This window comes from Papio anubis, chromosome 1, assembly GCF_008728515.1.
Source record: "Papio anubis isolate 15944 chromosome 1, Panubis1.0, whole genome shotgun sequence".
NCBI classification, from domain to species: Eukaryota; Metazoa; Chordata; class Mammalia; order Primates; family Cercopithecidae; genus Papio; species Papio anubis.
Genome location: NC_044976.1, coordinates 113,272,113 through 113,297,746, shown reverse-complemented (window position 1 = coordinate 113,297,746; position 25,634 = coordinate 113,272,113). Strand labels below are relative to the sequence as shown.

Genomic DNA, 25,634 nt, shown 5'->3' with positions numbered 1-25,634 from the left:
CAACAAAAAAAAAAAGCAAGAGAGGAAGAGAGGAAAAGAAACAAAAGTAGTTAAAAACTGGCAAAAATACATTCAACAACAAAATCATACAATCTCATGCTATAATCTCTAATACTAGTGAGGCTTAGTAAGAGCCACAATATACAATTGTGCTCATTTGACTCCACTCACTGTGGCTCCTCACCCTATTACTACTTGTAGAGTATTGGTGAAAGAAAATGAAAATATATAATAATGAAAGTAAAGGTCACTAATATACCTGAATTTTGTAAGAAGAGATTTGAGGACATAAATAGGCAATCCAGGAAAAAGATGCCTAGAAAATGCATAATGAGTGATCAGTCGGAAAAACCACTTAAGTTTATATTTTGGTCTCTCTCGATTGGAGAAAGGAGGCACAACCATAACCATAAAGAATTAGTTATCCTTGCCAATAAACAGAACATACTAGAAATAAAGTCAAAAGATAAACTTCTTGAACAGAAGATTCCCCTATAAGAATACAAAGCACAAAAGGAGACTCACTAAGAGCACCAGGTAAATTTTATCTTTTTCTCTGGGCTCCTCTCATCTCCCTGTAAGTGGAATATCCCGAATCATGATATTTACATCTTTGCACTCACAAAGCTGTGCAAGTGACGTAACAGAGCTTGAAAAGACTGGTAAAATGGCCAAAATAAATAACCACAGCTTATCCTATCAGACAGACACACAGGCCCCAGGGCTCTACACTGAGCTGGTAAAAAGATCTGAAGCCTAAGGAAAACACATAACAAGAAAACTACAAAACACTGGACTTAATCTGCACTATAGACCAAAAGGATCTAATAGATACTTATAAATATTTCATCCAACAGTTGCAAAATAAACATTCTTCTCCTAAGCACATGAATCAATCTTAAGGACAGACCATATGCTAGCCACAAAACAAGTTTTAAACATTCAAAAATGGAAATCACATCAAGTATCTTCTCTGACAACAACGAAATAAACCAGAAATCAATAACAAAGGGAATTTGGGAAACTATAAAATCACATGGAATTTAAACAATATGCTCCAGAATGACCAGTGGGTCAATGAGGAGATTAAAATGGCAATCAAAAAATTTATTGAAACAAATAATTGGAATAAAACACAACAAAATCTATGGGATACAGCAAAGGCAGTACTAAGAGGGATATATACAGCTATAAACATCTACATCAAAAAAGAAGAAAAACTTCAAATAACCTAATTACACATCTTAAAGAACTAGAAAAGTATGAGCAAACCAAACCCAAAGTTAGTAGGAGAAAAGAAACAATAAAGATCAGAGCAGAAATAAATGAAATTGAAGAAAATGATACAAAAGATCAATGAAACAAAAAGTTTATTTTTTTGAAAAGATATACAGAAGGACAAACCGTTAGCCAGACAAACTAAAAAAAAAAGAGAGAAGCCTCAAATAAATAAAATGAGAGTTGGAAAAGGAGACATTACAATCAATACCACAGAAATTCAAAGGATCGCTAGTGGTTACTATGAGGTAAATATATGCCAATATTTTTAAAACCTAAAAATAAATAAATTCCTAGACACATACAATCTACAAAAATTGGACCATGAAGAAATCCAAAACTTGAAGAAATCAATAACAACTAGCAAGACCGAAGCTATAATAAAAAGTCTCCCAACAAAGAAAAACCTAGGACCCAATGACTTTACTGCAAAATTTTACCTAACATTTAAAGAACAATTAATACCACCCCTGCTCAAAGTATTCTGAAAAACAGAGGAGAGGGGAATACTTCCAAACTCATTCTATGAGGCCAGTAGTACCCTTAAACCAAAACCAGACACAAAGACACATTAAAAAAAGAAAACTAAAGGCCCATAACCCTGATGAGCATTGATGCAAAAATCCTCAAAAAAATATGGGCAAACCAAATTCAACAACACATTAAAAGATCACCATCATGGCTGTGTGATTTATCCCATGGATGCAAGAATGATTTGACATACACAAATCAGTGTGATATATCATATCAAACCATATGATCATTTCAATGGATGCTGAAAAAGCTTTTGATAAAATTTAGCATCCCTTCATGATTAAAAACCCTCAAAAAAAACTGGGTATAGAAGGAATGTATCTCAACATAATAAAAGCCATATATGACAAACTCACAGCTAGTATCATACTGAACGGGGAAGTACTGAAAGCTGCTAAAGCAAGATCTCAGCCCTACACACTGGAGGTCTGGATATAAATTTGGCTCTGTTGGCTGTTGTGGGAGTACAGAGGGAGTGAAACTGGCCTTGCTGGCTGTGTGGGAGCTGGGTGAGGCCTGTCAATGCCAGCTTTCCCCCTACTTCCCTGGCGACCTGTACAAAGCATCAGAGGCAGCCATAATCCCCCTTGGAACTTAACTCCATTGGCCTGAGAACCACTACCCCACCCCTCACAATGGTGGCAGCAAGCCCCGCCCAAGTAAAGTCTGAGCTCAGAAACGCCTAACCCTGTCCCCACCTGATGGTCTTTCTCTACCTGACCTAGTAACTGAAGACAAAAGAAAGAAACTCATGGGAGCTCTACGGCTCTGCCCATTACCTGAGAAACCTGAATACTTATCCAGGTGATCTTAGGCCAAGCTTGTATCCCTCCACACTACCATAGATGATGCTCTCTTGAAGGCAACACCATGTGGCTGGAGGCCAACCAACTCAAAGCATTACAGCAACTCTTAACAGATCAACCCTACTCCGAGGAAGGGGAAAACAACAGCTAATTCCACCACCTGTAACACCCTGGCCAACCAGAGGTCCTGAATCTGTTCACGTCACAACTTCACTGCCAGCATAACCAGCATTTGAGAAAACCAGCACACTAAACAAAACTACAAGCAGGGACTCTCACAGAGTCTACTTCACTGCCCTGCTACCTCCACCAGAGAAGGTGCCGGTAGCCACGGCTGAGAGACCTGAAGACGAATCACATCAGAGTACTCTTTGCAGACACTCCCCACTACCAGCCTGGAGCCTGATAGCTCTGCTGGGTAGCTAGACCCAGAAGAGCAATAACAATCACTGTGGTCATGCTCTCAGGAAGCCCCATCCCTAGGGGAAGGGGGAGAGCACCACATCAAGGGATCATCCCATGGGACAAAAGAATCTGAACAGCAGCCCTTGAGTCCCAGATCTTTCCTCTGACATAGTCCATCCAAACTAGAAAAAAAAAAAAAAGAACAACAATTCTGGTAATATGCCAAAACAAGGTTCTATAACACCACTAAAAGATCACACTAGCTCACCAGCAATGGATCAAAACCAAGAAGAAATCTCTGAATTGCCAGAAAAAGAATTCAGAAGATCGATAAGCTACTCAAGGAGGCACCAGAAAAAGGTGAAAACAAATTTAAAGAAACTTAAAAAATCATATAGGATAGGAGTGAAAAAAAAAATCTCCAAAGAAATAGATATCATAAAAAAAAATCATAGCTTCTGGAAATGAAAGACACACAGAAATGCAAAATACACTGGAAAGCTTCAACAATAGAACTGAACAAGTAAAGGAAAGAACTTTAGAGCTCAAAGACAAGGCTTTCAAATTAATCCAATCCAATAAAGACAAAGAAAAAATGGGGGCAGGGGGCTGGCAAGATGACCAAATAGAACAACTCTGGTCTGCAGCTGCCAGTGAGACCAATGCAGAAGGTGGGTGATTTCTGCATTTCCAACTGAGATACCCAGTTCATCTCACTGGGACAGCTTAGACAGTGGGTGCAGCCCACAGAGGGTGAGTAGAAGCAGGGTGGGGTGTTGCCTCACCCAGGAAGCACAAGGGACCAGGGAACTTGCTCTCCTAGCCAAGGGAAGCTGTGAGGGACTGTACCATGACGGATGGTGCTATGCAGCCCAGATACTACACTTTTCTTATGGTTTCTGCAACCCGCAGACCAGGAGATTCTGTTGGGTGCCTACACAACCAGGGCCCTGGGTTTCAAGCACAAAACTGGGTGGGTGCTTGGGAGGACACCTAGCTAGCTGAAGGAGTTTGTTTTTTTTTTTTTTTTGTACCCCGGTTGCGCCTGAAACTCCAATGAGACAGAACCGTTCACTCCCCTGGAAAAGGGGCTGAAGTCAGGGAGCCAAGTAGTCTTGCTCAGTGGATCCCACCCCCATGGAGCCCAACAAGCTAAAATTCACTGGCTTGAAATTCTCGCTGCCAAAACAGCAGTCTGAAGTCAACCTGGGATGCTTGAGCTTGTTGGGTGTGGGGGAGGGGAGTCCATCATTACTGAGGCTTCAGCAGGTGGTTTTCCCCACACAGTGTAAACAAAGCCACTGGGAAGTTCAAACTGAGCAGAGCTCACTGCAGCATGGCAAAGCCGCTACAGCCAGACCGCCTCTCTAGATTCCTCCTCTCTGGGCGAGGCATCTCTGAAAGAAAGGCAGCAGCCCCAGTCAGGGGCTTATAGATAAAACTCCCAGCTCCCTGGAACAAAGCACCTGGGGGAAGGAGCACCTGTGGGTGCAGCTTCGGCAGACTTAAATGTTCCTGCCTGACAGCTCTGAAGAGAGCAGAGGATCTCCCAGCACAGTGCTCAGCTCTGCTAAGGGACAGAATGCCTCCTCAAGTGGGTCCCTGAACCCTGTGCCTCCTGTCTGGGAGACACTTCCCAGGGACTGACAGAAACCTCATATAGGAAAACTCCAGCTGGTATCTGGCAGGTGCCCCTCTGGGATGAAGCTTCCAGAGGATGGAGCAGGCAGCAATATTTGCTGTTCTGCAGCCTCCGCTGGTGATACCCAAGTAAACAGGGTCTGGAGTACACCCCCGGCAAACTCCAGCAGACCTACAGAAGAGGTACCTGACTATTAGAAGTAAAACTAACAAACAGAAAGCAATAGCATCAACATCAACCAAAAGGACGCCCATGCAAAAACCCCAACTGAAGGTCTCCAACATCAAAAACCAAAAATAGATAAATTCATGAAGATGAGCAAAAACCAGAGCAAAAAGTCTGAAAATTCAAAAAACCAGAATGCTTCTTCTCCTCCAAATGATCACAACTCCTCACCAGCAAGGAAACAAAACTGGATGGAGAATGAGTTTGATGAATTGACAGAGTAGGCTTCAGATGGTGGGTAATAACAAACTCCTCCAAGCTAAAAAAGCATGTTCTAACCCAATGCAAAGGAGCTAAGAACCTTGATAAAAGGTTACAGGAACTGGTAAATAGAATAACCAGTTTAGAGAACATAAATGACCTGATAGAGCTGAAAAACACAGCATGAGAACTTCATGAAACACACACAAGCATCAATAGCCAAATCAATCAAGAGGAAGAAAGGATATCAGAGACTGAAGATCAACTTAATGAAATAAAGTGTGAAGACAAGATTAGAGAAAAGGAATGAAAAGGAACAAACAAAGACTCCAAGAAATATGGGACTATGTGAAAAGACCAAACCGACATTTGTTTGGTGTACCTGAAAGTGACAGGGAGAACAGAACCAAGTTGGAAAACATACTTCAAGATATTATCCAGGAGAAATTCCCCAATCTAGCAAGACAGGCCAACATTCAAATTCAGGAAATACAGAGAACACCACAAAGATACTCCTTGAGAAGAGCAACCCCAAGACATATAATTGTCAGATTCACCAAGGTTGAAATGAAGGAAAAAAATCTTAACGGCAGCCAGAGAAAAAGGTCAGGTTACCCACAAAGGGAAGCTCATCACATTAACAGTGGATCTCTCTGCAGAAACCCTACAAGCCAGAAGAGAGTGGGGGGCCAGTATTCAACATGCTTAAAGAAAAGAATCTTCAACCCAGAATTTCATATCCAGCTAAACTAACCTTTATAAGTGAACGATAAATAAAATCCTTTACAGACAAGCAATGATGAGGGATGTTGTCACCACCAGGCCCACCTTACAAGAGCTTCTGAAGAAAGCACTAATTATGGAAAGGAAAAACCGGTACCAGCCACTGCAAAAACATACTAAAATGTAAAGACCATCAAGACTATGAAGAAACTGCATCAACTAAAGGGTAAAATAACCAGTTAGCATCATAATGACAGGATCAAATTCACACATAACAATATTAACCTTAAATGTAAATGAGCTAAATGTCCCAATTAAAGGACACAGACTGGCACATTGGACAAAGAGTCAAGACCGATCAGTGTGCTGTATTCAGGAGACCCATCTCACGTGCAAAGACACACATAGGCTCAAAATAAAGGGATGGAGGAATATTTACCAAGCAAATGGAAAGTAAACAAACAAACAAAAAAGCAGAGGTTGCAATCCTAGTCTCTGATAAAACAGACTTTAAACCAACAAAGATCAAAAAAGACAAGAAGGGCATTACATAATGGTAAAGGGATCAATGCAACAAGAAGAGCTAACTATCCTAAATATATGCACCCAATACAAGAGCACCCAGATTCATAAAGCAAGTTTTAAGAGACCTACAAAGAGACTTAGACTCCCACACAATAATAGTGGGAGACTTTAAAACTTCACTGTTAATATTAGACAGATCAATGAGACAGAAAATTAACAAGGATATTCATGACTTGAACTCAGCTCTGGACCAAACGGATCTAATAGACATGTACAGAACTCTCCACCCCAAAGCAACAGAATATACATTCTTCTCAGCACCACATAGCACTTATTCTAAAACTGACCACATAATTGGAAGTAAAACACTCCTCAGCAAATGCAAAAGAACGGAAATCATTATAAACAGTCTCTCAGACCACACTGCAATGAAATTAGAACTCAGGATTAAGAAACTCACTCAAGGCTGAGCACAGTGGCTCACGCCTGTAATCCCAGCACTCTGGGAGGCCGAGGAAGGCCAATCACCTGAGGTCAGAAGTTCAACACCAACCTGGCCAACATGGTAAAAACCCGTCTTTACAAAAAGTACAAAAATTAGCCAGGCATGCTGGCACATGCCTGTAGTCCCAGCTACTTGGGAGGCTGACACAGGAGAATCACTCGAATCTGGGAGGCACAGGTTGCAGTGAGTCAAGATGGCACCACTGCACTCCAGCCTCGGTAGCAGACTGAGACTCCATCTTAAAAAAAAAAAAAAAAAAAAAATCTCACTCAAAAACACACAAGTACGTGAAAACTAAACAACCTGCTCCTGAATGACTACTGGGTAAGTAACAAAATTAAGGCAGAAGTAAATAAGTTCTTTAAAACCAATGAGAACAAAGACGCAATGTACCAGAAGCTCTGGGACACAGCTAAAGCAGTGTTTATAGGGAAATTTATAGCACTAAATGCCCACATTAGAAAGTGGGAAACATCTAAAATCAACACCCTAACATCACAATTAAAAGAACTAGAGAAGCAAAAGCAAACAAATTCAGAAGCTGGCAGAAGACAAGAAATAACTAAGATCAGAGCAGAACTGAAGGACACCAAGACACGAAAAACCCTTCAAAAAAATCAATGAATGCAGGACCTGGCATTTTGAAAAGATTAACAAAATAGATAGACTGCTAGCCAGACTAATGAAAAAGAAAAGAGAGAAGAATCAAATAGACACAATAAAAAATAATAAAGGGGATATCACCACTGATCCCACAGAAATACAAACTACCATCAGAGAATACTATAAATAGTTCTACACAAATAAACTAGAAAATCTAGAAGAAATGGATAAATTCCTGGACACATACACCCTCCTAAGACTAAACAAGGAAGAAGTCAAATCCCTGAATAGACCAATAACAAGTTCTGAAATTGAGGCAGTAATTAATAGCCTACGAACCAAAAAAAGCCCAGGACCAGATGGATGCACAGCCGAATTCTACCAGAGGTACAAAGAGGAGCCAGTACCATTCCTTCTGAAATTATTCCAAACAGAGAAAGAGAGACTCCTCCCTAACTCAGTTTATGAGGCCAGCATCATCCTGATACCAAACCTGGCAGAGACACAACAAAAATAGAAAATTTCAGGCCAATATCCCTGATGAACATCAATGTGATAATCCTCAATAAAATACTGGCAAACCGAATCCAGCAGCACATCAAAAAGCTTATCCACCACGATCACGTTGGCTTCATCCCTTGGTGGTAAGGCTGGTTCAACATATGCAAATCAATAAACATAATCCATCACATAAACAGAACCATGTAAAAACCACATGATTATCTCAATAAATGCAGAAAAGGCCTTTGATAAAATTCAACACCCCTTCATGCTAAAAACACTCAATAAACTAGGTAGTGATGGAACATATCTTAAAATAATAAGAGCTGATTATGACAAACCCATAGCCAATATCATACTGAATGGGCCAAACCTGGAAGCATTCCCTTTGAAAACCAGCACAAGACAAGGATGCCCTCTCTTACCACTCCTATTCAACATAGTATGGGAAGTTCTGGCCAGGGCAATCAGGCAAGAGAAACAAATAAAGTTCATTCAAATAGGAAGAGAGGAAGTCAAATTGTCTCTGTTTGCAGATGACACGATGGTATATTTAGAAACCCCTATCATCTCAGCCCAAAAACTCCTTAAGCTGATAAGCAACTTCAGCAAAGTCTCAGGATGCAAAATCAATGTGCAAAAATCACAAGCATTCCTATACACCAATAACAGACAACAGAGAGCCAAATCATGAGTGAACTCCCATTCATAATTGCTACAAAGAGAATAAAATACCTAGGAATACAACTTACTAGGATGTGAAGGACCTCTTCAAGGAGAACTACAAACCACTGCTTAAGGAAATAAGAGAGGACACAAACAAATGGAAAAACATTCCATGCTCATGGATAGGAAGAATCAATATCATGAAAATGGCCATATTGCCCAAAGTAATTTACAGATTCAATGCTATCCCCATATCAAGCTACCATTGACTTTCTTCACCATATTAGAAAAAACTACTTTAAATTTCATATAGAACCAAAAAAGAGCCTGTATAGCCAAGACAATCCTAAGCAAAAAGAACAATGCGGGAGGCATCACGTTACCTGACTCCAAACTATACTACAAGGCTACAGTAACCAAAACAGCATGGTACTGGTATCAAAACAGATATATAGACCTATGGAACAGAACAGAGGCCTCAGAAATAATGCACACATCTGCAACCATCTGATCTTTAACAAACCTGACAAAAACAAGAAATGGAGAAAGGATTCCCTATTTAATAAATGGTGTTGGGAAAACCAGCTAGCCATATGCAGAAAACTGAAACTGGGCCCCTTCCTTACACCTTATAAAAAAATTAACTCAAGATGGATTAAAGACTTAAACTTAAGACCTAAACCCATTAAAAACCCTAGAAGAAAACCTAGACAATACCATTCAGGATATACTCATGAGCAAAGACTTCATAACTAAAACACCAAAAACAATTGCAACGAAAGCCAAAATAGACAAATAGGATCTAATTAAATGAAAGAGCTTCTGAACAGCAAAAGAAACTATCATCAGAGTGAACAGGCAACCTACAGAATGGGAGAAAAATTTTGCAATCTATCCATCTGACAAAGGGCTAGTATCCAGAATCTACAGGAACTTAAACAAATTTACAAGAAAAAAACAATCCCATCAAAAAGTGGACAAAGGATATGAACAGATACTTCTCAAAAGAAGACATTTATGCAGCCAACAAACATGAAAAAAAAAGATCATCATCACTGATCATTAGAGAAATGCAAATCAAAACCACAAGGAGATACCATCTCACACAAGTTAGAATGGCAATCATTAAAAAGTCAGGAAACAACAGATGCTGGAGAGGATGTGGAGAAATAGGAATGCTTTTACACTGTTGGGGAGTGTAAATTAGTTCAACTATTGTGGAAGACAGTGTGGTGATTCCTCAAGGATCTAGAACCAGAAATACCATTTGACCCAGCAATCCCATTACTGGGTATATACCCAAAGGATTATAAATCATGCTACTATAAAGACACACGCACACATATGTTTATTGCAGCACTATTCACAATAGCAAAGACTTGGAACCAATCCAAATGTCCATCAATAACAGACTGGATAAAGAAAATGTGGCACATATACACCATGGAATACTATGCAGCCATAAAAAAGAATGAGTTCATGTCCTTTACAGGAACATGGATGAAGCTGGAAACCATCATTCTCAGCAAACTAACACAGAAACAGAAAACCAAACACCACATGTTCTCACTCATAAGTGGAAGCTGAACAATGAGAACATATGCGCACAGGGAGGGTAACATCACACACTGGGGTCTGTCAGGGGGTGGGGGGCAAGGGGAGGGATAGTATTAGGAGAAATACCTAATGTAGATGACGGGTTGTGCAGCAAACCACCATGGCACATGTATACCTATGTAACAAACCTGCACATTCTGCACATGTATCCCAGAACTTAAAGTATAATAAAAAAGAAACAAAAAAGAAAAAATACTTTTAAAAAATGAACAAAGCCTCCAAGAAGCTTGGGATTATGTTAAACAAACAAACCTAAGAAAAATTGGTGTTCCTGAGGAAGAAGAGAAATCTAAGACTTTGGAAAATTTATTTGAGAGAATAATCAAGGAAAACTTCCCTGACCATGCTAGAGATCTAGGCATCCAAATACAAGAGGTTCAAAGAATACCCAGGAAATTCATTGCAAAAGATCATAATCTAGGCACATAGTCATCAAATTATCTAAAGTCGAGATGGAGGAAAGAATCTAAAGAGCTTTGAGGCAAAAGCATCAAGCTAACCAATAAAGGAAAACTGATCGGATTAACAGCAGACTTCTCAGCAGAAACCTTACAAGCTAGCAGGGACTGGGGTCTTATCTTTAGGCTCCTTAAACAAAATAATTATCAGCCAATAATTTTGTATCCAGTATAACTAAGCTTCAAAAATGAAGAAAAGATAAAGTCTTTTTCAGACAAACAAATGCTGAGAGAATTCACCACTACCAACCTAGCACTACAATAACTGCTAAAAAGAGCTCTACATCTTGAAACAAAACCCAAAAATACACCAAAATAGAACTTCCTTAAAGCATAAATCTCACAAGGCCTATAAAACAATAACATAATGAAAAAAAATCAAGGATTCAGGCAACAAATAGCACAATGAATGGAAGAGTACCTCACATTTCAATACTAATGTTGAATGTAAATGGCCTAAATGCTCCACTAAAAAGATACAGAATAGCAGAATGTATAAGAATTCACCAACCAAGTATCTGCTGTCTTTAACAGACTCACCTAACACATAAGGACTCACATAAACTTAAAGTAAAGAGGTGGAAAAAGATATTCCATGCAAATGGACACCAAAAGCAGGCAAGAGTAGTTATTCTTATATCAGACAAAACAGACTTTAAAGCAACAACAGTTTAAAAAGACAAAAAGAGACATTACATAATGATAAAAGGACTTATTTAACAGGAAAATATCACAGACCTAAAAATATATGCACCTAACACTGGAGCTCCCAAATTTATAAAACAATGACTACCAGACCTTAAAAATGAGATAGACAGTCTGGGCGTGGTGGATCACACCAGTAATCCCAACACTTTGGGAGGCTGAGGCAGGCCGGATCACCTGAGGTCAGGAGTTCGAGACCAGCCTGGCCAACATGGCAAAACTCTGTCTCTACTAAAAAAATACAAAAATTAGCTGGGCATTGTGCCAGGTGCCTGTAATCTCAGCTACTCTACTCGGGAGGCTGATGCAGAAGAATCTCTTGAACCTGGGAGGCAAAGGTTTCAGTGAGGCGAAATCGTGCCACTGCACTCCAGCCTGGGCAAAAGGGTGAGACACAGTCTCAAAAAAAAAAAAAAAAAAAAAAAAAAAAATTAGATACATAGCAACACAAATAATAGTGGGGGACTTCAATACTTTACTGGCAGCACTAGACAGGTCATCAAGACAGAAAATCAACAAGACAGAAAATCATTTAAGAAAAAATGGACTTAAACTATACCCTGGAACACATGCACTTAACAGGTATTTACAGAACATTCTACCTAACAACTGTAGAATATACATTCTATTCATCACCACATGGAACATTCTCCAAGACAGACCATATGAAAGGCCACAAAACAAGTCTCAATGAATTTAAGAACACTGAAATTATATCAAGTACTCTCTCAGACCACAGTGGAATAAAATTGGAAATCGACTCCAGAAGAAACTCTCAAAACCAGGCAAATACATGGAAATTAAATAATCTGCTCCTGAATGATCTTTGGGTCAACGATGAAATCAAGATGGAAATTTTAAAATTCTTTGAACTAAACAATAATAGTGACACAGCCTATCAATGCCTCTGAGATACAGCAAAAGCAGTACTAAGAGGAAAGTTCATAGCATTAAACGCCTACGTCAAAAAGTCTGAAAGAGCACAAATAGACAATCTAAGGACACACCTCAAGGAACCAGAGGAACAAGAACAAACCAAACACAAATTCAGCAGAAGAAAAGAAATCACAAAGATCAGAGCATAGCTAAATGAAATTGAAACAAAAAATACAAAAGGTAAATGAAACATATTCTCCATATGTATATGTCATACACCAAATGGGATTTATTCTAGGGAATAGCATTCAAAAATCAACTAAGGTAATTCACCATATCAACAAGCTAAAAAGAAAAATCATATGATAATATCAATCAATGCAGAGAAAGCATCTGATAAAATCAAGTGCCAATTCATGATTTTTAAAAACTCTAATTAAATTAGTACAAGGAGATTGCATCAACTTGATTTTTTAAATCTAGAAAAAAATATATAGCTAACATCATACTTGATTCAAAAATTGAATGTTTTCTCCCTACATTTATCAATACTGCAAGCACGTATGTTCTCACCACTTATTATAATGTCTACCACATGGTGCTGGAAGTTCTAGTCACTCACTGCAATAAGTCAAGAAAAAGAAATAAAGGCCAGGCATGGTGACTCATGCTTGTAATGCCAGCACTTTGGGAGGCCGAGGCAGGCAGATCACAAGGTCAAGAGATCGAAACCATCCTAGACAACATAGTGAAACCCTGTCTCTACTACAAAGACAAAAATTAGCTGTGCATGGTGGCATGTGCCTGTAGTCCCAATTACTCGGGAGGCTAAGGCAGGAGAATCTCTTGAACCCGGATGGTGGAGGTTGCAGTGAGCCAAGATCACGTCACTGCACTCCAGCCTGGTGACACAGCAAGACATCGTCTCAAAAATAAATACATACATAAATAAATAAATAAATAGAAATTAAATCACACTGTATGGAAAGGATAAAATAAAATATAATTATTATTATTGTATTTATTAATATTAGTGTTTTATCCTTTCCAGTCATCCTGCAGATGACAAATGTCTGCATAGAAAATCACAAAGAATAAAAACAAGCATTATAGAGCTAATAAATAGGTTTAGCACGGGCACAGGATACAAAATAAACACAAAAATCAACCATGTTTCTATACATTAATGATGAGCATAGAGGAAACAAAATTAAAAACACAATCTATTGCACTGCATGATGACCACCACTAATAATAAGATATTGTGTATTTCAAAATTGTTAAAAAATTTTTAAAGTTCTCACCACAAAAAAATGATAAGCTGGTAAGGTCATAGACATGTTAATTAGCTTGATTGAATCTTCTATAATGTACATGTACGTATATCAACATGTCACACTGCACCTCATAAATGCACACAATTACTATTTGTCAATTAAAAATTAATAAAAAGAATAAATTTCTATTTTTTTCAATTGCAAAAAAGGAAATGAAATAGATATACATTTAACAAAACAGGTTCAGAGGCTATATAATGAAAATTGTGAAATGCTTATGAAAGAAATCAAATATGTAACAAATGGAGAAAAATACCATGCTATAGATTTGAAAACTCAACAAAGATGTCAATTTTCCTCAAACTGTGATCTATAGGTTTAACAAATTTTCTATCAAAATCCCAGCAAGGCTTTTTTGTAAAGATAAACAAATTTATTCTAAAATATATGGAAAGTAACAGGCACTAAAACATCCAAAACAATCTTGACAGAGAAAAATAAAGGAGGAGAATCATTTTACTTGATATTAAGGCTTACTATAATCATGGCAGTGATATTGGTGAAGAGACACATAGATCAGTGGAACAGAATAAAGACCATAGAAATAGATCCATAAGAACATGCCTAACTAGTTTTTGACAAAAGTTTGAAAGTAATTCAATGGAGATAAAGTAGTCTTTTCAACAGCTGGTGATAGAGCAATCTGAGATCCATAGGCAAAAAACTGAACTTCACGCTTTATGTAACAATTAACTCAAAATCGATCAAAGACATAAAGTATAAAAAATAAAATTCTAAAGTTTTTACAAAAAGACACAGGACAAAGTCTTTGGGATCTAGGGCTAGGCAAAGAGTTCTTAGACTTGGGATCAAAAGTACAATCCGTAAAAGGAAAAACTGAAAAATTAAAATTTATCAAGATTAAAAACTTTTATTCTGCAAAAAAACTGCTAGAATAAAAAGGCAAGCTATAGACTGGGAGCATACACTGGCAAACCACATATCTGATGCTACGGTTTGAATGTTTGTAACCTCCAAAACTCATGATGAAATTTGGTTGTCATTGTGGCAGTGTTAGGAGGTAGGACATTTGGAAGGTGACAGGGCCATGAGGGCTCTGCCCTTATGGGTGGCAGGAATCCCATCATAAAAAGGCGTGTTTGGCCCTCTTTTTATTCTTTGCCTTTTTGCCTTCCACCATATGAAGACAGGGCATTTCTCCCTCTGGAGGATGCCACAAAAAGACCCTCACCAGATGCTGGCACCTTGATCTTGAACTTCCCATTTTCCAGAACTGTGAGAAAAATACATTTCTGTTCTTTATAAATTACCCAGTCTCAAGTATTCTGTTATAGCAACACAAATGAACTAAGTCCTCTGACAGAGGACTAATAATTACATTATATAAAGAATTCTCAAAATTCAACAGGTAAAAACAAGTCTAATTAGAAAATTAGTTAAAAATAAAAACACAGATACAAATCTCATCTTGAATTGTAGTTCCCATTATCCCCACATGTTGTGGGAGGGTACCCAGTGGGAGGGTACCCAGTGGGAGGTAACTGAATCATAAGGTTGGTTAACCCCATGCTCCCATGCTGCTGTTCTCATGATAGTGAGTTCTCACAAGATCTGATGGTTTTATAAGGGGCTTTCACCCCTTTGCTTGGCACTCATTCTCCTTCCTGCTGCCATGTGAAGGATGTGTTTGCTTCCCCTTCCACCATAATTGTAAGTTTCCTAAGGCCTCCCCAGCCCTGAGGAACTATGAGTCAATTAAACCTCTTTTCTTTATAAATTACCCAGTCTCAGGTATGTCTTTATTAGCAGCATGAGAATACACTAATACACTGTTCAACAGCAGAAAAATGCAAATTAGAACCACAATGAATTATGACTACAAATCTACAAGAATAACTAAAATAAAAATAGCAAGTTGCTGCTGGCAAGGATGCAGAGAAACTGGATCATTTATACATTGCTTATGGTAATGTAAAATGGTACCACCACTTTGGAAAATAGTTAGGCAGTTGCTTATGAAACTAATATGCAACTGCCATACCATTAGTTGTTTCAGAAAAATGAAAACAGGTTCACACGAAAACCTGTACACTGGTGTTCATAACAGCTTTATTTATAATAGCTCAAAACTAGAAACAACTAGGTACCCTTGACTGGGCAAACTCTTAAACTGCGGAACATCCATACCATAAATACTACTTGGCAAAAAAAACTAAAAAAATTATTTACATTTTTCTATCTGCTTTCCAACTTTCTACATACTCAGGTTGGACTAACAACTTGGATAAATCTCCAAGGAACAAAGCCAGTCACAAAAGGTTACATAGTGTATGAATCCATCTATGTAACATTCTTGAAATGGCAAAATTATAGAAATGGAGAACATGTTAATGATTGCCAGGGGTGAGGGAGGGAGGTGGATGTGGCTATAAAAGGGCAACATGAGGAATCTTTATGGAGACGGAACTGTTCTGTATCTTAATTGTGTCAATGTCAAAATCCTGATTGTGATATTATCCTACAATTCGTAAGATGTGACCATGGGGGGAAACTTAATAAAGGCTACATGGGATCTCTCTATATTATTTCTTACAACTGCATGTGAATCTACAATTATCTCAAAATAAAAAGCTTAATTAAAAGAAACTACACTGGTACCTACAACTTTCCTCCCTCTTCAAAATGTTTTTCAGTCTGTTTTCTTCACCTTAGAATCTAAACTCTTTCAAGAACTATTAAATGTTTTGTAAAGAAATATCTATCTTAAGTTTAATAATTCTGCAATTCCAATTTCAAATTATTTTTCTGATAAATTCAAATATAATATGTACATTAAAGTTTAAAGTAACTAATATGGCATTTTTTCAAAGGTATTCTTTCTTTATCGTTCTTGGTATGTGTAAATGTATCTGACTATGGTTCTTTTTGTTTTTTTTTTTTCATAAAGGAGCCATATGAAGTGATACACGCCCAAAATAGATAAAAGTTATTCTGGGATGTAAGCTCTAGAATTCCATCAACATTTTCCTTTACATTTGTATGTATTACTTACATTCTTAAAATGTGTATAAAAGTGTAATTTAGGCCAGGCATGCTGGCTTATGCCTGTAATCCCAGCACTTTGGGAGGCCGAGGCGAGTGGATCATGAGGTCAGAAGATCAAGATCATCCTGGCTAACACAGTGAAACTCCGTCTCTACTAAAAAGACAAAAAATTAACCAGGCATGATGGTGGGTGCCTGTGGTCCCAGCTACTCGGGAGGCTGAGGCAGGAGAATGGCATGAACCCGGGAGGCAGAGCTTGCAGTGAGCCGAGATCACACCACTGCACTCCAGCCTGGGCGACAGAACGAGACTCTGTCTCAAAAAAAAAAAAAAAAAAAAAAAAAAAGTGTAATTTAACATGATAATGTATATATGTATGTATAATTAGCATTCATCATTAGCTAGATAATCAGTCTATAGATTATAATTATAACTTCATTTTATGACCTCATGTACATTCATAAATACTGACTATATTTTACAGCATTAGAAAAAACACCAAAGAAATTTCCAAAAAGTAACAATAGTATAGACAATGCAATAAAAGTGGACACTTTTTAAATAGAAGAAGAACACCTAAAGGTATTATCTCTATAACTATTAGTCCAATCTGAGTATATGGAAAGTTGGAAAGCAGATGGAAAAACAGTAAACTCTGAGACATGGGTTTGTAGGCTATTCTTACCCTTTTTGTAGTTTTCTGTATTCATATTTTATAAAATATAAACATAATGTGTTTTTATTAAACAATATAAATTTATGTGTACAATAAATTCTGATATCAATGAGTTTAGACTAAATTATACTGTAGTAACAACCCCAGATCTTAGTGGATTACAAGAGAAGTTTATTTCTCAACCACATTACATGTCAATTATAGACTGGTTTCTACCCTACTTCTTATCATCTCCAGGAATCTAGGCTGAAGAAGCAACTTCTATGTCAGTCTCAAGGCCAAAGGAAAAGAGAGGCTAGGAAGACCATGTGGTGTCTCTTAAAACACCCTCTCAGAAATGCCACTTTTGCTCACATTCCATTGGGCAAAATAAAACATTTGGCCAAATCTGAAGTCAGCAAGGTGGAAATATTTAATTCTTCCTTTGGGAGGGACCCTAATAGAAAAGGGCAGCATACACTTTGAATAAAACAATCTATCACAAGCCCAAGTTTTTTATATATATCTATGTACAGGCATATTTGTGTGTGTGCATGTGTACACGTGTGCGTGTTTATATATTTTTTCATAGATAAATGATCAGAAAGAAACACAATACGATGTAAATGGAAGTCCTAAATTATTTTTGATATGCAAATAAAAAAGAAGCCCTTAAGTTTGTTAATAAGGAGTTCGGTGTGACCCAAGTCAAGAAAGCAGTTAGGCCAATAGCTAAATTGTAATAGGTGAGGAGATAAGAACTGAAAAAATAGACTGCTACTTAAGAACAGAACAGAGATAGTATAGCAGCTTAAGCAGTTTAATGGTTTAAGTTTTCATAAAATGATAGAAATGAGACAGTATAGGGAAGGGATTCAGCCCTGGTAGACCACTCATGGTAATCAAGACCCCATGAGCCTCACATATCAAGGCATATTCTCTCCCCTACCTGCCTGTCTCCCTTAATAAGCTGACCCAAGTCACATAGCAGAAGGAGGACCTCTCCTAACTTAGCTGACTAGGCTGAATTCCTAACTATCAAAAGAAGAAACTACTTGTTTATCTCCTTGAAGTGATGTCTCCCAAGGTTACTAAAAGTGAGAAACTAGCATTCCTGATAAGAACCTGACCATCTTTCAAGGTGAGTGAGGCTCTGGCATTCTCGATAAGAACTGGACCAGATCCAGTCTGCTGAAGACAAGACAGGCTCCTACACTGACCTTTCACTGATTTTTTCCTCATTATAATATCATTTTAATACTAACATCTCCAACAAAGGCAGGGCTTATCCATCATTTTCTGATCATGCAATGTATGTCAGAGCATGATGCCCCATTGTGCAAATACAAAGAAAATTTTGCCTAAACATGCTTGTACATCATTTCATTTTCTGCCTCAGCTTCTAAAATGACAAGAGTTGAGCCTCAGGGAGATAGCACCGAGATACCTTTGCCGTAAACTGCTCCCTTGCTTTGATTAAGCCACAAGCCTATTAAACCTTCCCTGAGAAAAATGTCTCTTTGGCCTGATGTTAATTTCTACTTATGTGAGAGCCAAAGAACTTGAGATACAAGCTACAGTAATATAATTCTTATTTATGTTTACTGACTAGAGTAAAAAGTAAAGATTGCTGAGGGTTTAATAGCATCGAGAGTTAAGCCACAGAAGAATTCCTCTTCTACTGAAACAGTAGGATAAAGGTAAGCATGAATCTTATTATTGCAGATGAAGGGAAAGCCATTTTGTTAGTCCTTTAATTGAAAATATAAAAATTTCAAAGCCCTGTACACAGATAAAGGGAAAACAAAGATAAATAAGGCATAATTAGCCCTTGCAGAGCTTGCAATATAATAGAGGGCACAAAGTGAAATAACCATTTTAACATTAAAAACAGTGCTATGAGAATACATACGAATATAGTAAGCTCACAACTATAAGATGAAAGATGTGTGAGATTTTCCGAGATAGAAAAGGATGAAAGGAATTAAATGCAGAAAACAAAGTAAATAAATTCTTAGAGGCTTGAAATTGAAAGTATATGTTATCTAAGCTGTTGCAGAGTGATTAAGAGAATAGGTTGGAAGCCATGCAAAAATAGACCTAGGTTTGAAATCTAGTCATTCTGCTCTCTTACTATGTAATCCTGAATAAGTAATGTAACCTCTGTCAAAATGAAGATAATAGTAAAGTATTGCATATAACATTGCTGTAAAGATTAAATTAAATGTAAGTAGGGTACTAAACACAGTTCCTATCTCATAGAAAGCAAAAAAAAATTAGTATTTCTCATTTATAGTGTGAATCAATTCACTTTGCAAACTGTAAAACACTACAGAGATAGCCTTTTTTTCTGAAACATGATGAATCTCTTCAAAAAAAGCATATCTAAATATGTATGTTAGGAGGACCTCTCTTAACTTAGCTGGCTAGGCTGAATTCCTGACTATCAAAAGAAGAAATTAATTGTTTATCTCGTTGAAGTGACGTCTCCTAAGGTTACTAAAAGTGGGAATCTAGCATTCTATATAAGCACTTTAATATGAAATATAAACATTTTATATATATAAGCATTTTAATATCAGATAATGTTACTCAAATACAGTATATTTAAAAATATTCCTTTTCTTAAAAGTACACTTATATTTACATGTGTTTTGCATTTACATTAGGAAATATTCTAAATGTTTCTAGAAAAAAAGCTTATGGGGAAAAACTATTTTCTCATCCCGTTACCGAAATTTATCAAATTATTTTATAATATGACATATTTCTAAAAACGCAAAATTGCCCTAAACCTTACAATCATTTTATCTATAATGCAAAAAAACCTACTTTCTCTTCTCTTTCGATTTCAAGTTGTTTCTTAACAGACAAAAGTTCAGTTTTGAGATTGGATAGTTCAGTCTCCTAAAGAAAAAGAAACACGAAGTTTAGAAGAGCTTCCATATATTTCTCAAGACAATGAAAATATAAACTAGTGCTCTGAGTAAATTCAATATTACAGAGAAATAAATTCACTCATAAAATATAGATACTTTTAAAGTCAACGGATATAAAGGCTGCTAGCTTAACATAGCTAAAAACCTCATTTAAACAAGTTTTTGGGCTGGGCGCAGTGGCTCATGCCTGTAATCCCAGCACTTTGGGAGGCAGAGGCAGGCATATCACTCAAGGTCAGGAGTTTGAGGCAAACCTGGCAAACGTGGTGAAATCCCGTCTCTACTAAAAATATTAATACAAAAATTAGCCGGGCATGGTGATGTACACCTGTAGTCTCAGCTACTTGGGAGGCTGAGACAGGAGAACTGCTTGAACCCAGGAGCTGGAGTTTGCAGTGAGCCAAGATCATGCCAGTGCACTCCAACCTGGGGGACAGAGAAAGACTCCATCTCAAAAAAACAAAAAAAACAAAAACAAAAAAAAATCAAATTTTTTATAGAATTCTTTAAAGAAAAATTTAACACAAAGTATATCTCTCCTCGTTCTCTCCCAATTTATCCCAGCCTCCTCTCCCAATTTCAATCAGAGCTCCAAACTTATTTGTTAACTGGAGTTTATAAAATTTCACTTGAAAAAATAGTTTGTTCCCTATTTCAAAAACTAAATTAGAAAAAAACATGTAACTAGATCTATAAGATCCCTTTCAGATTTAAGACTGATTCTATAGCTCAAAATTTAGTTTTACTTAATATTATTCTTTACCACCAGTCACTGCTGACATTATGAACACTGGCCGTTACTGCTATTTTTTCTGTATCTCACCAAAGATGCTCTCAGTGATGACTGTTCTTGTTCTTTGCTCTTATAAAGTCCTAATTCTGAGTCTCTTTCTTCAATGATCTTATCATATTGGTGCTATATTAAACAAAGAAGACATTTTAGATATATTAAAACTGAATAGATTATAAGATTGGTATCCTAACATATTTCAATATTTAATTTAGTATTTAATTAATTATTTAGTATTTAATTTAATTTTACAGAAAATTATGTTTGTAAATTCAGTAAGATATATGGGTATATATTTTTAATGTTTCAATTATATTTTTTCATTCAAACAACCTCAACAGTGAAACACACAACAGTCTTGGAAATGACCTAAGAGCAAAAGATAATTCTTTTACTGGAAACATTGAATTTTAACATTTAATAATATGCCAGAAACACCAGGACTTCTACAAAACTGGCTGATTTCAAATCTGGGACAGGAAATATAAGCCTTAAACATTTCATCATAACTTAAAGAAAGTTGTCAGAGAAAATTAGAGTTAAGTCAAAAGGACTTGCCAGTCAGCTTGAAGAGGCTCCTGCTGGCCAAAGGTGGTAAAATGTGAGTTATCAATAAGGACAGATGCCGCACTGGATTGAAACATACCAAGTGTGTTTAAATCTATGAGTTCACAATGTTATTTAAATTTGTTTTTAAATCCTCACCGGTTCCCTCATAATAATCTCGTATTCCAGCAGCTTTTTTTTTTTTTTTTAATGAATAGGTAGGTATACCCTACCTCTTCTCCAAATCTTAAGGGGAATGAGGCTTAATTCCTTAACAGATGGATACTCTAAAACAACAATTAAAAACATAAGACACAAAAACATCAAACACTAAGTATTTCATCTATTTATTCCTTTGATAAAAATCGATTTAGCTCATTATGTGTTAGATGTCAATGAGATACTTACCCTGGTTATGTACTTAAAAATACATAAGGTAGAAAGTGCTATAAGAGACTACTAGGAGAATCCAGAAAAAGAGTGATTACTTCTATTCATCACAGATAATAAAGAGCGATTTCCTCAAGGATGTGACACACAGGCTCAACTTTGTATGGTTAAGATCTGAACTTGGAGAAATGGGCATCAAGGGTACTCTAGCTATAGTAAGTCACTGTTCCATAGACAATAATCTTCTCTGACAAATTAGAATACTATCTTGATTTCACCATTATTTAACAGAAATATGGCTCCAATTAATAATTTTCATTATAGAAGGAGAAAAAAATTACCTTATGTTTTTCCATAAGTGCTACCATTTCAGCTATTTTATGTTGACATCGTTTATCAATTTCTTTCTGTAATTTTACTGCTTCATCAGCTATTACTTTTGCTTTCTCAACCTATCAAATAAGCAAAAAAAAGTTTCTTAAAATAAATGCACAAAAAACAAACAAGTGTAAAAAGCGTATGTTCTACTTAAATAAAAGCAAACCTCAAACACCAGGAAACTGGAAAAACAAGTAGAAAATGCACTGTTTGGGGTTTTTTCAGGGTGTTCTATGAAATAAGATGACAGTATACCACTGTGGCAATCATTTAACCCTTTCAAAATAATTATATACTCAAATACTTAGAATAACAAGGATACTTTTAGCTTCTATAAAAACTGATACACTGACTCTAATATAAACTTACCAAACCTTTTTTAAAATCATAATTTAAAAATTAAGAATTTTTTACTTTTCTCTTAAAATCCTAATAAAAATATAGATTTTTAGTATAATAAGTTCTTAATACTAAGTTTTTCCCACCTCTTCCAAAAGATTTTCTTCTGATATCTTTTTATCCTCAATTTCTTTCTGATAGGTGTCAGTGATTTCTCCAAATTTCTGTTTGGCACTTTCTAGTTCTAACTCTAATTTATTGACCTTTAAGTAAAGAAAAATAACATGAATATTAGTAAATGCTATGGATTACTTAAAAATATTCCATATTCATTTTGTGATTTTGTGAATCTTAAAAGATTACTTATTCATGGAAATTATGGTTGGATCACTCGCCTTACATTTTCATATGGTGAGAAGTGTTTTATCTTCACAAAATCTATCTTCTCCCCTAAAATATGTATTTTGTCTTGACAAGTAACATAAAATAAACATCCAAGCATTTATTTTTAATGAATTTCTCAACAATATTTACATTGGTTACTCTGTTTAATATGTTTTATTAGAATAAGTATTTCCATTGGACAGAAAACTCATGTGATTCAAAGAAAAGGCATATTCTTAATGAGATTAATTTTCTATAAAGAAGCAACAACTTCCATTTATATTATTTTCACATACTTTGTATAAATATTTACTGAGTTGTGTAGATATAATTCAAATATAGAAATTATCAAGAGGGAAGGAAAGCCCTGAATTAGCACCCTTCATATTCACTTTTATCTTAGGGCTAACTTAATACTGGAAAGGTGTTATACAGCAGGGACAGGAATTGGGAAGAGGGTTATGGGTAATATAATGATGAATCAGACTGTATTTTGTATCCATGAGTCAATCATTGACTGTATATAGACCATTACCAATATTGATAAAAGCTATTAAATGCCCCTCCCTCTTCATTAGCTTTCCCCTACTGCCTTTTTAAGCATAAAAACCACTCTTAACTTATATTCCCTTACTCTTCTTTATAGATTCATTGCATAATTATGTATCCCTAAACAATATTTCAATTTTTTTTTTGAACATCATATAAATGTTGTCATAGTATATTATTTTTCTGGCTTGCTTTTCTCATTGAACAGTTACGCTTCAGATATTTATGTGTAAAAATACAGTTCGTTCATTTTCACTGCTGAGTAGTGTTCTATTGTATGAATATAACACTGTTTATTTATGTAATCAATTGTTCAGGGCACTGAGTTGTCCCCATTTTGGGACTGATACACACAATAGTGCTATGAATGTTCTTGTAAACATCTCCCGGTGAAAATGTAGAATTTCTCTACAGTATACACCTAGGATTGGAATTGCTGGGTCATAGGGCAGGTTACATACACAACTTTACAAAATGACATTATTTTCCATATGCATTTATACCAATTTAAATTCCCAGCAACAGGGTTATGACTTTTCCTGCTTCAAAACCTCACCAAGAGTTGATACTGTCACATAAAAGTATTCAACTGAAGTTTTGTTGTATTATTTGCATTTTCCAGAAAATTATGTAACATGTTTAACTCTTCATGTTTTCTGTTCTGTGACCATCTCTGTTTATATATTTTACTCATTTATCTACTTGGTGCTTCATTTTCTTCTTACTTACATTTAATGGGTTCTAATCCTTTGTTCATTATATATGTAAAGTGGGAATATTTCTCCAACTTTGAGGTTTGTTGCTCTACTTTCCAAGTAACCAGAAATTGTCATAGCATATATGAATTTATCAATATTTTCAAATATGGTTGTGTTTTTTAATCTTATTTAGGAACTTTTTCTTTACTATCAGGCCACAAAGATATTGTCCCACATCTTCTTCAAATGTTTTGAAGCCCTGCCCTTCACATTTATTTATATCCTTAAGGAATTTGTGTTTGTATGTAGTGTAGAGGTAGACTTCCATATTTTTACATGTAGATAGTCAAATGTTCTAGCACTACATATCTGCAATATCACTTCTGTATTGTGTCTAGTTACCATGTACCCCTGGATCTTTGTCTCGGTTTCTCTTTTATTCAATTGACTTGACAACTTCTGTGCCAATGTCATACTGTCTTAATTACCTTAGCTATACAATTAATCTTTATATCTGGTAGGGCACATTTTCCGACTTTGTTCTTAAAGATTGCTTTAGTTATTCTTGGCCTATATGATCATTTTTGTTAAACAGTCCAAGTGTTCTTGAAAAGCACATTTTCCTCACTTTTTAATATAAAATTATGCTTATTTCTCCAACATTCTTAAAAGATAGGTATGTTGTGGACAAAATTTAATGTTGACAATAATTTTCTCAGCCCATGAAAATACTTTCTTATTGTTTTCTGACTTCTATTGTTCTTTGTTGAGATGTTCATGACCAATCTGTCATTCCTTCACTGGTGATCTTTCGTTTCTCTCCTGCTACTTTTAATACTTCTATGTGTCCAATATTCTTTAGTTATACCAAGTCTAGATGTGGATTTCTTTTAATTTTTCTTGCTTGGTATAAATTTCTCTTTCTGTATCTGTGAATTCATGTCTTTCATCAACTCTAAATATTCTCAGTAGAGGCTGAGTATTCCTTTTCCAAAATGCTTGGGACCAAAAATGTTTCAGATTTCAGATGTTTTCAGATTTTGGAATATTTATATATATCTAATGAGATATCCTAAGGATAGGACCTATGTCTAAACACAAAACTCATTTATATTTTGTATATACCTTACACATAGCCTGAAGGTAATTTAATACAATATTTTAATAATTTTGTATATGAAAAAGTATGTGTTAAGTACTTATGCATGGACTTCTCCACTTGCAGCATTATGTCTGTGTTATAAAGTTTTGGATTTGGGAGCATTTTAGATTTTGGATTTTCAGGTTAGAAATATTCAGCCTGTAAGTACTGCTCATCCCCAGTTCACTCTATTTTTTTTTTCTTCTTGGACA

General features: G+C 36.1%; 1 protein-coding gene across 10 annotated transcripts in view; it reads right to left on the bottom strand.

Annotated features, from left to right (window-relative positions):
• The window catches only part of SYCP1 (synaptonemal complex protein 1), a 120,993-nt gene that overhangs the window by 23,688 nt on the left and 71,671 nt on the right, over positions 1-25,634 (bottom strand). For all 10 annotated transcript variants that reach the window (XR_652292.3, XM_009216030.3, XM_009216035.2 and 7 more), the window contains 4 exons: positions 22,797-22,913; positions 22,275-22,385; positions 21,031-21,123; positions 20,101-20,175 (listed from right to left, as the gene is read on the bottom strand). Coding sequence is in view for 9 of the 10 variants with exons in the window: in XM_009216030.3 (XP_009214294.1) it covers positions 20,101-20,175; positions 21,031-21,123; positions 22,275-22,385; positions 22,797-22,913 (396 nt within the window). In the remaining variant the exon portion in view is untranslated. The remainder of the gene's footprint in view (positions 1-20,100; positions 20,176-21,030; positions 21,124-22,274; positions 22,386-22,796; positions 22,914-25,634) is intronic.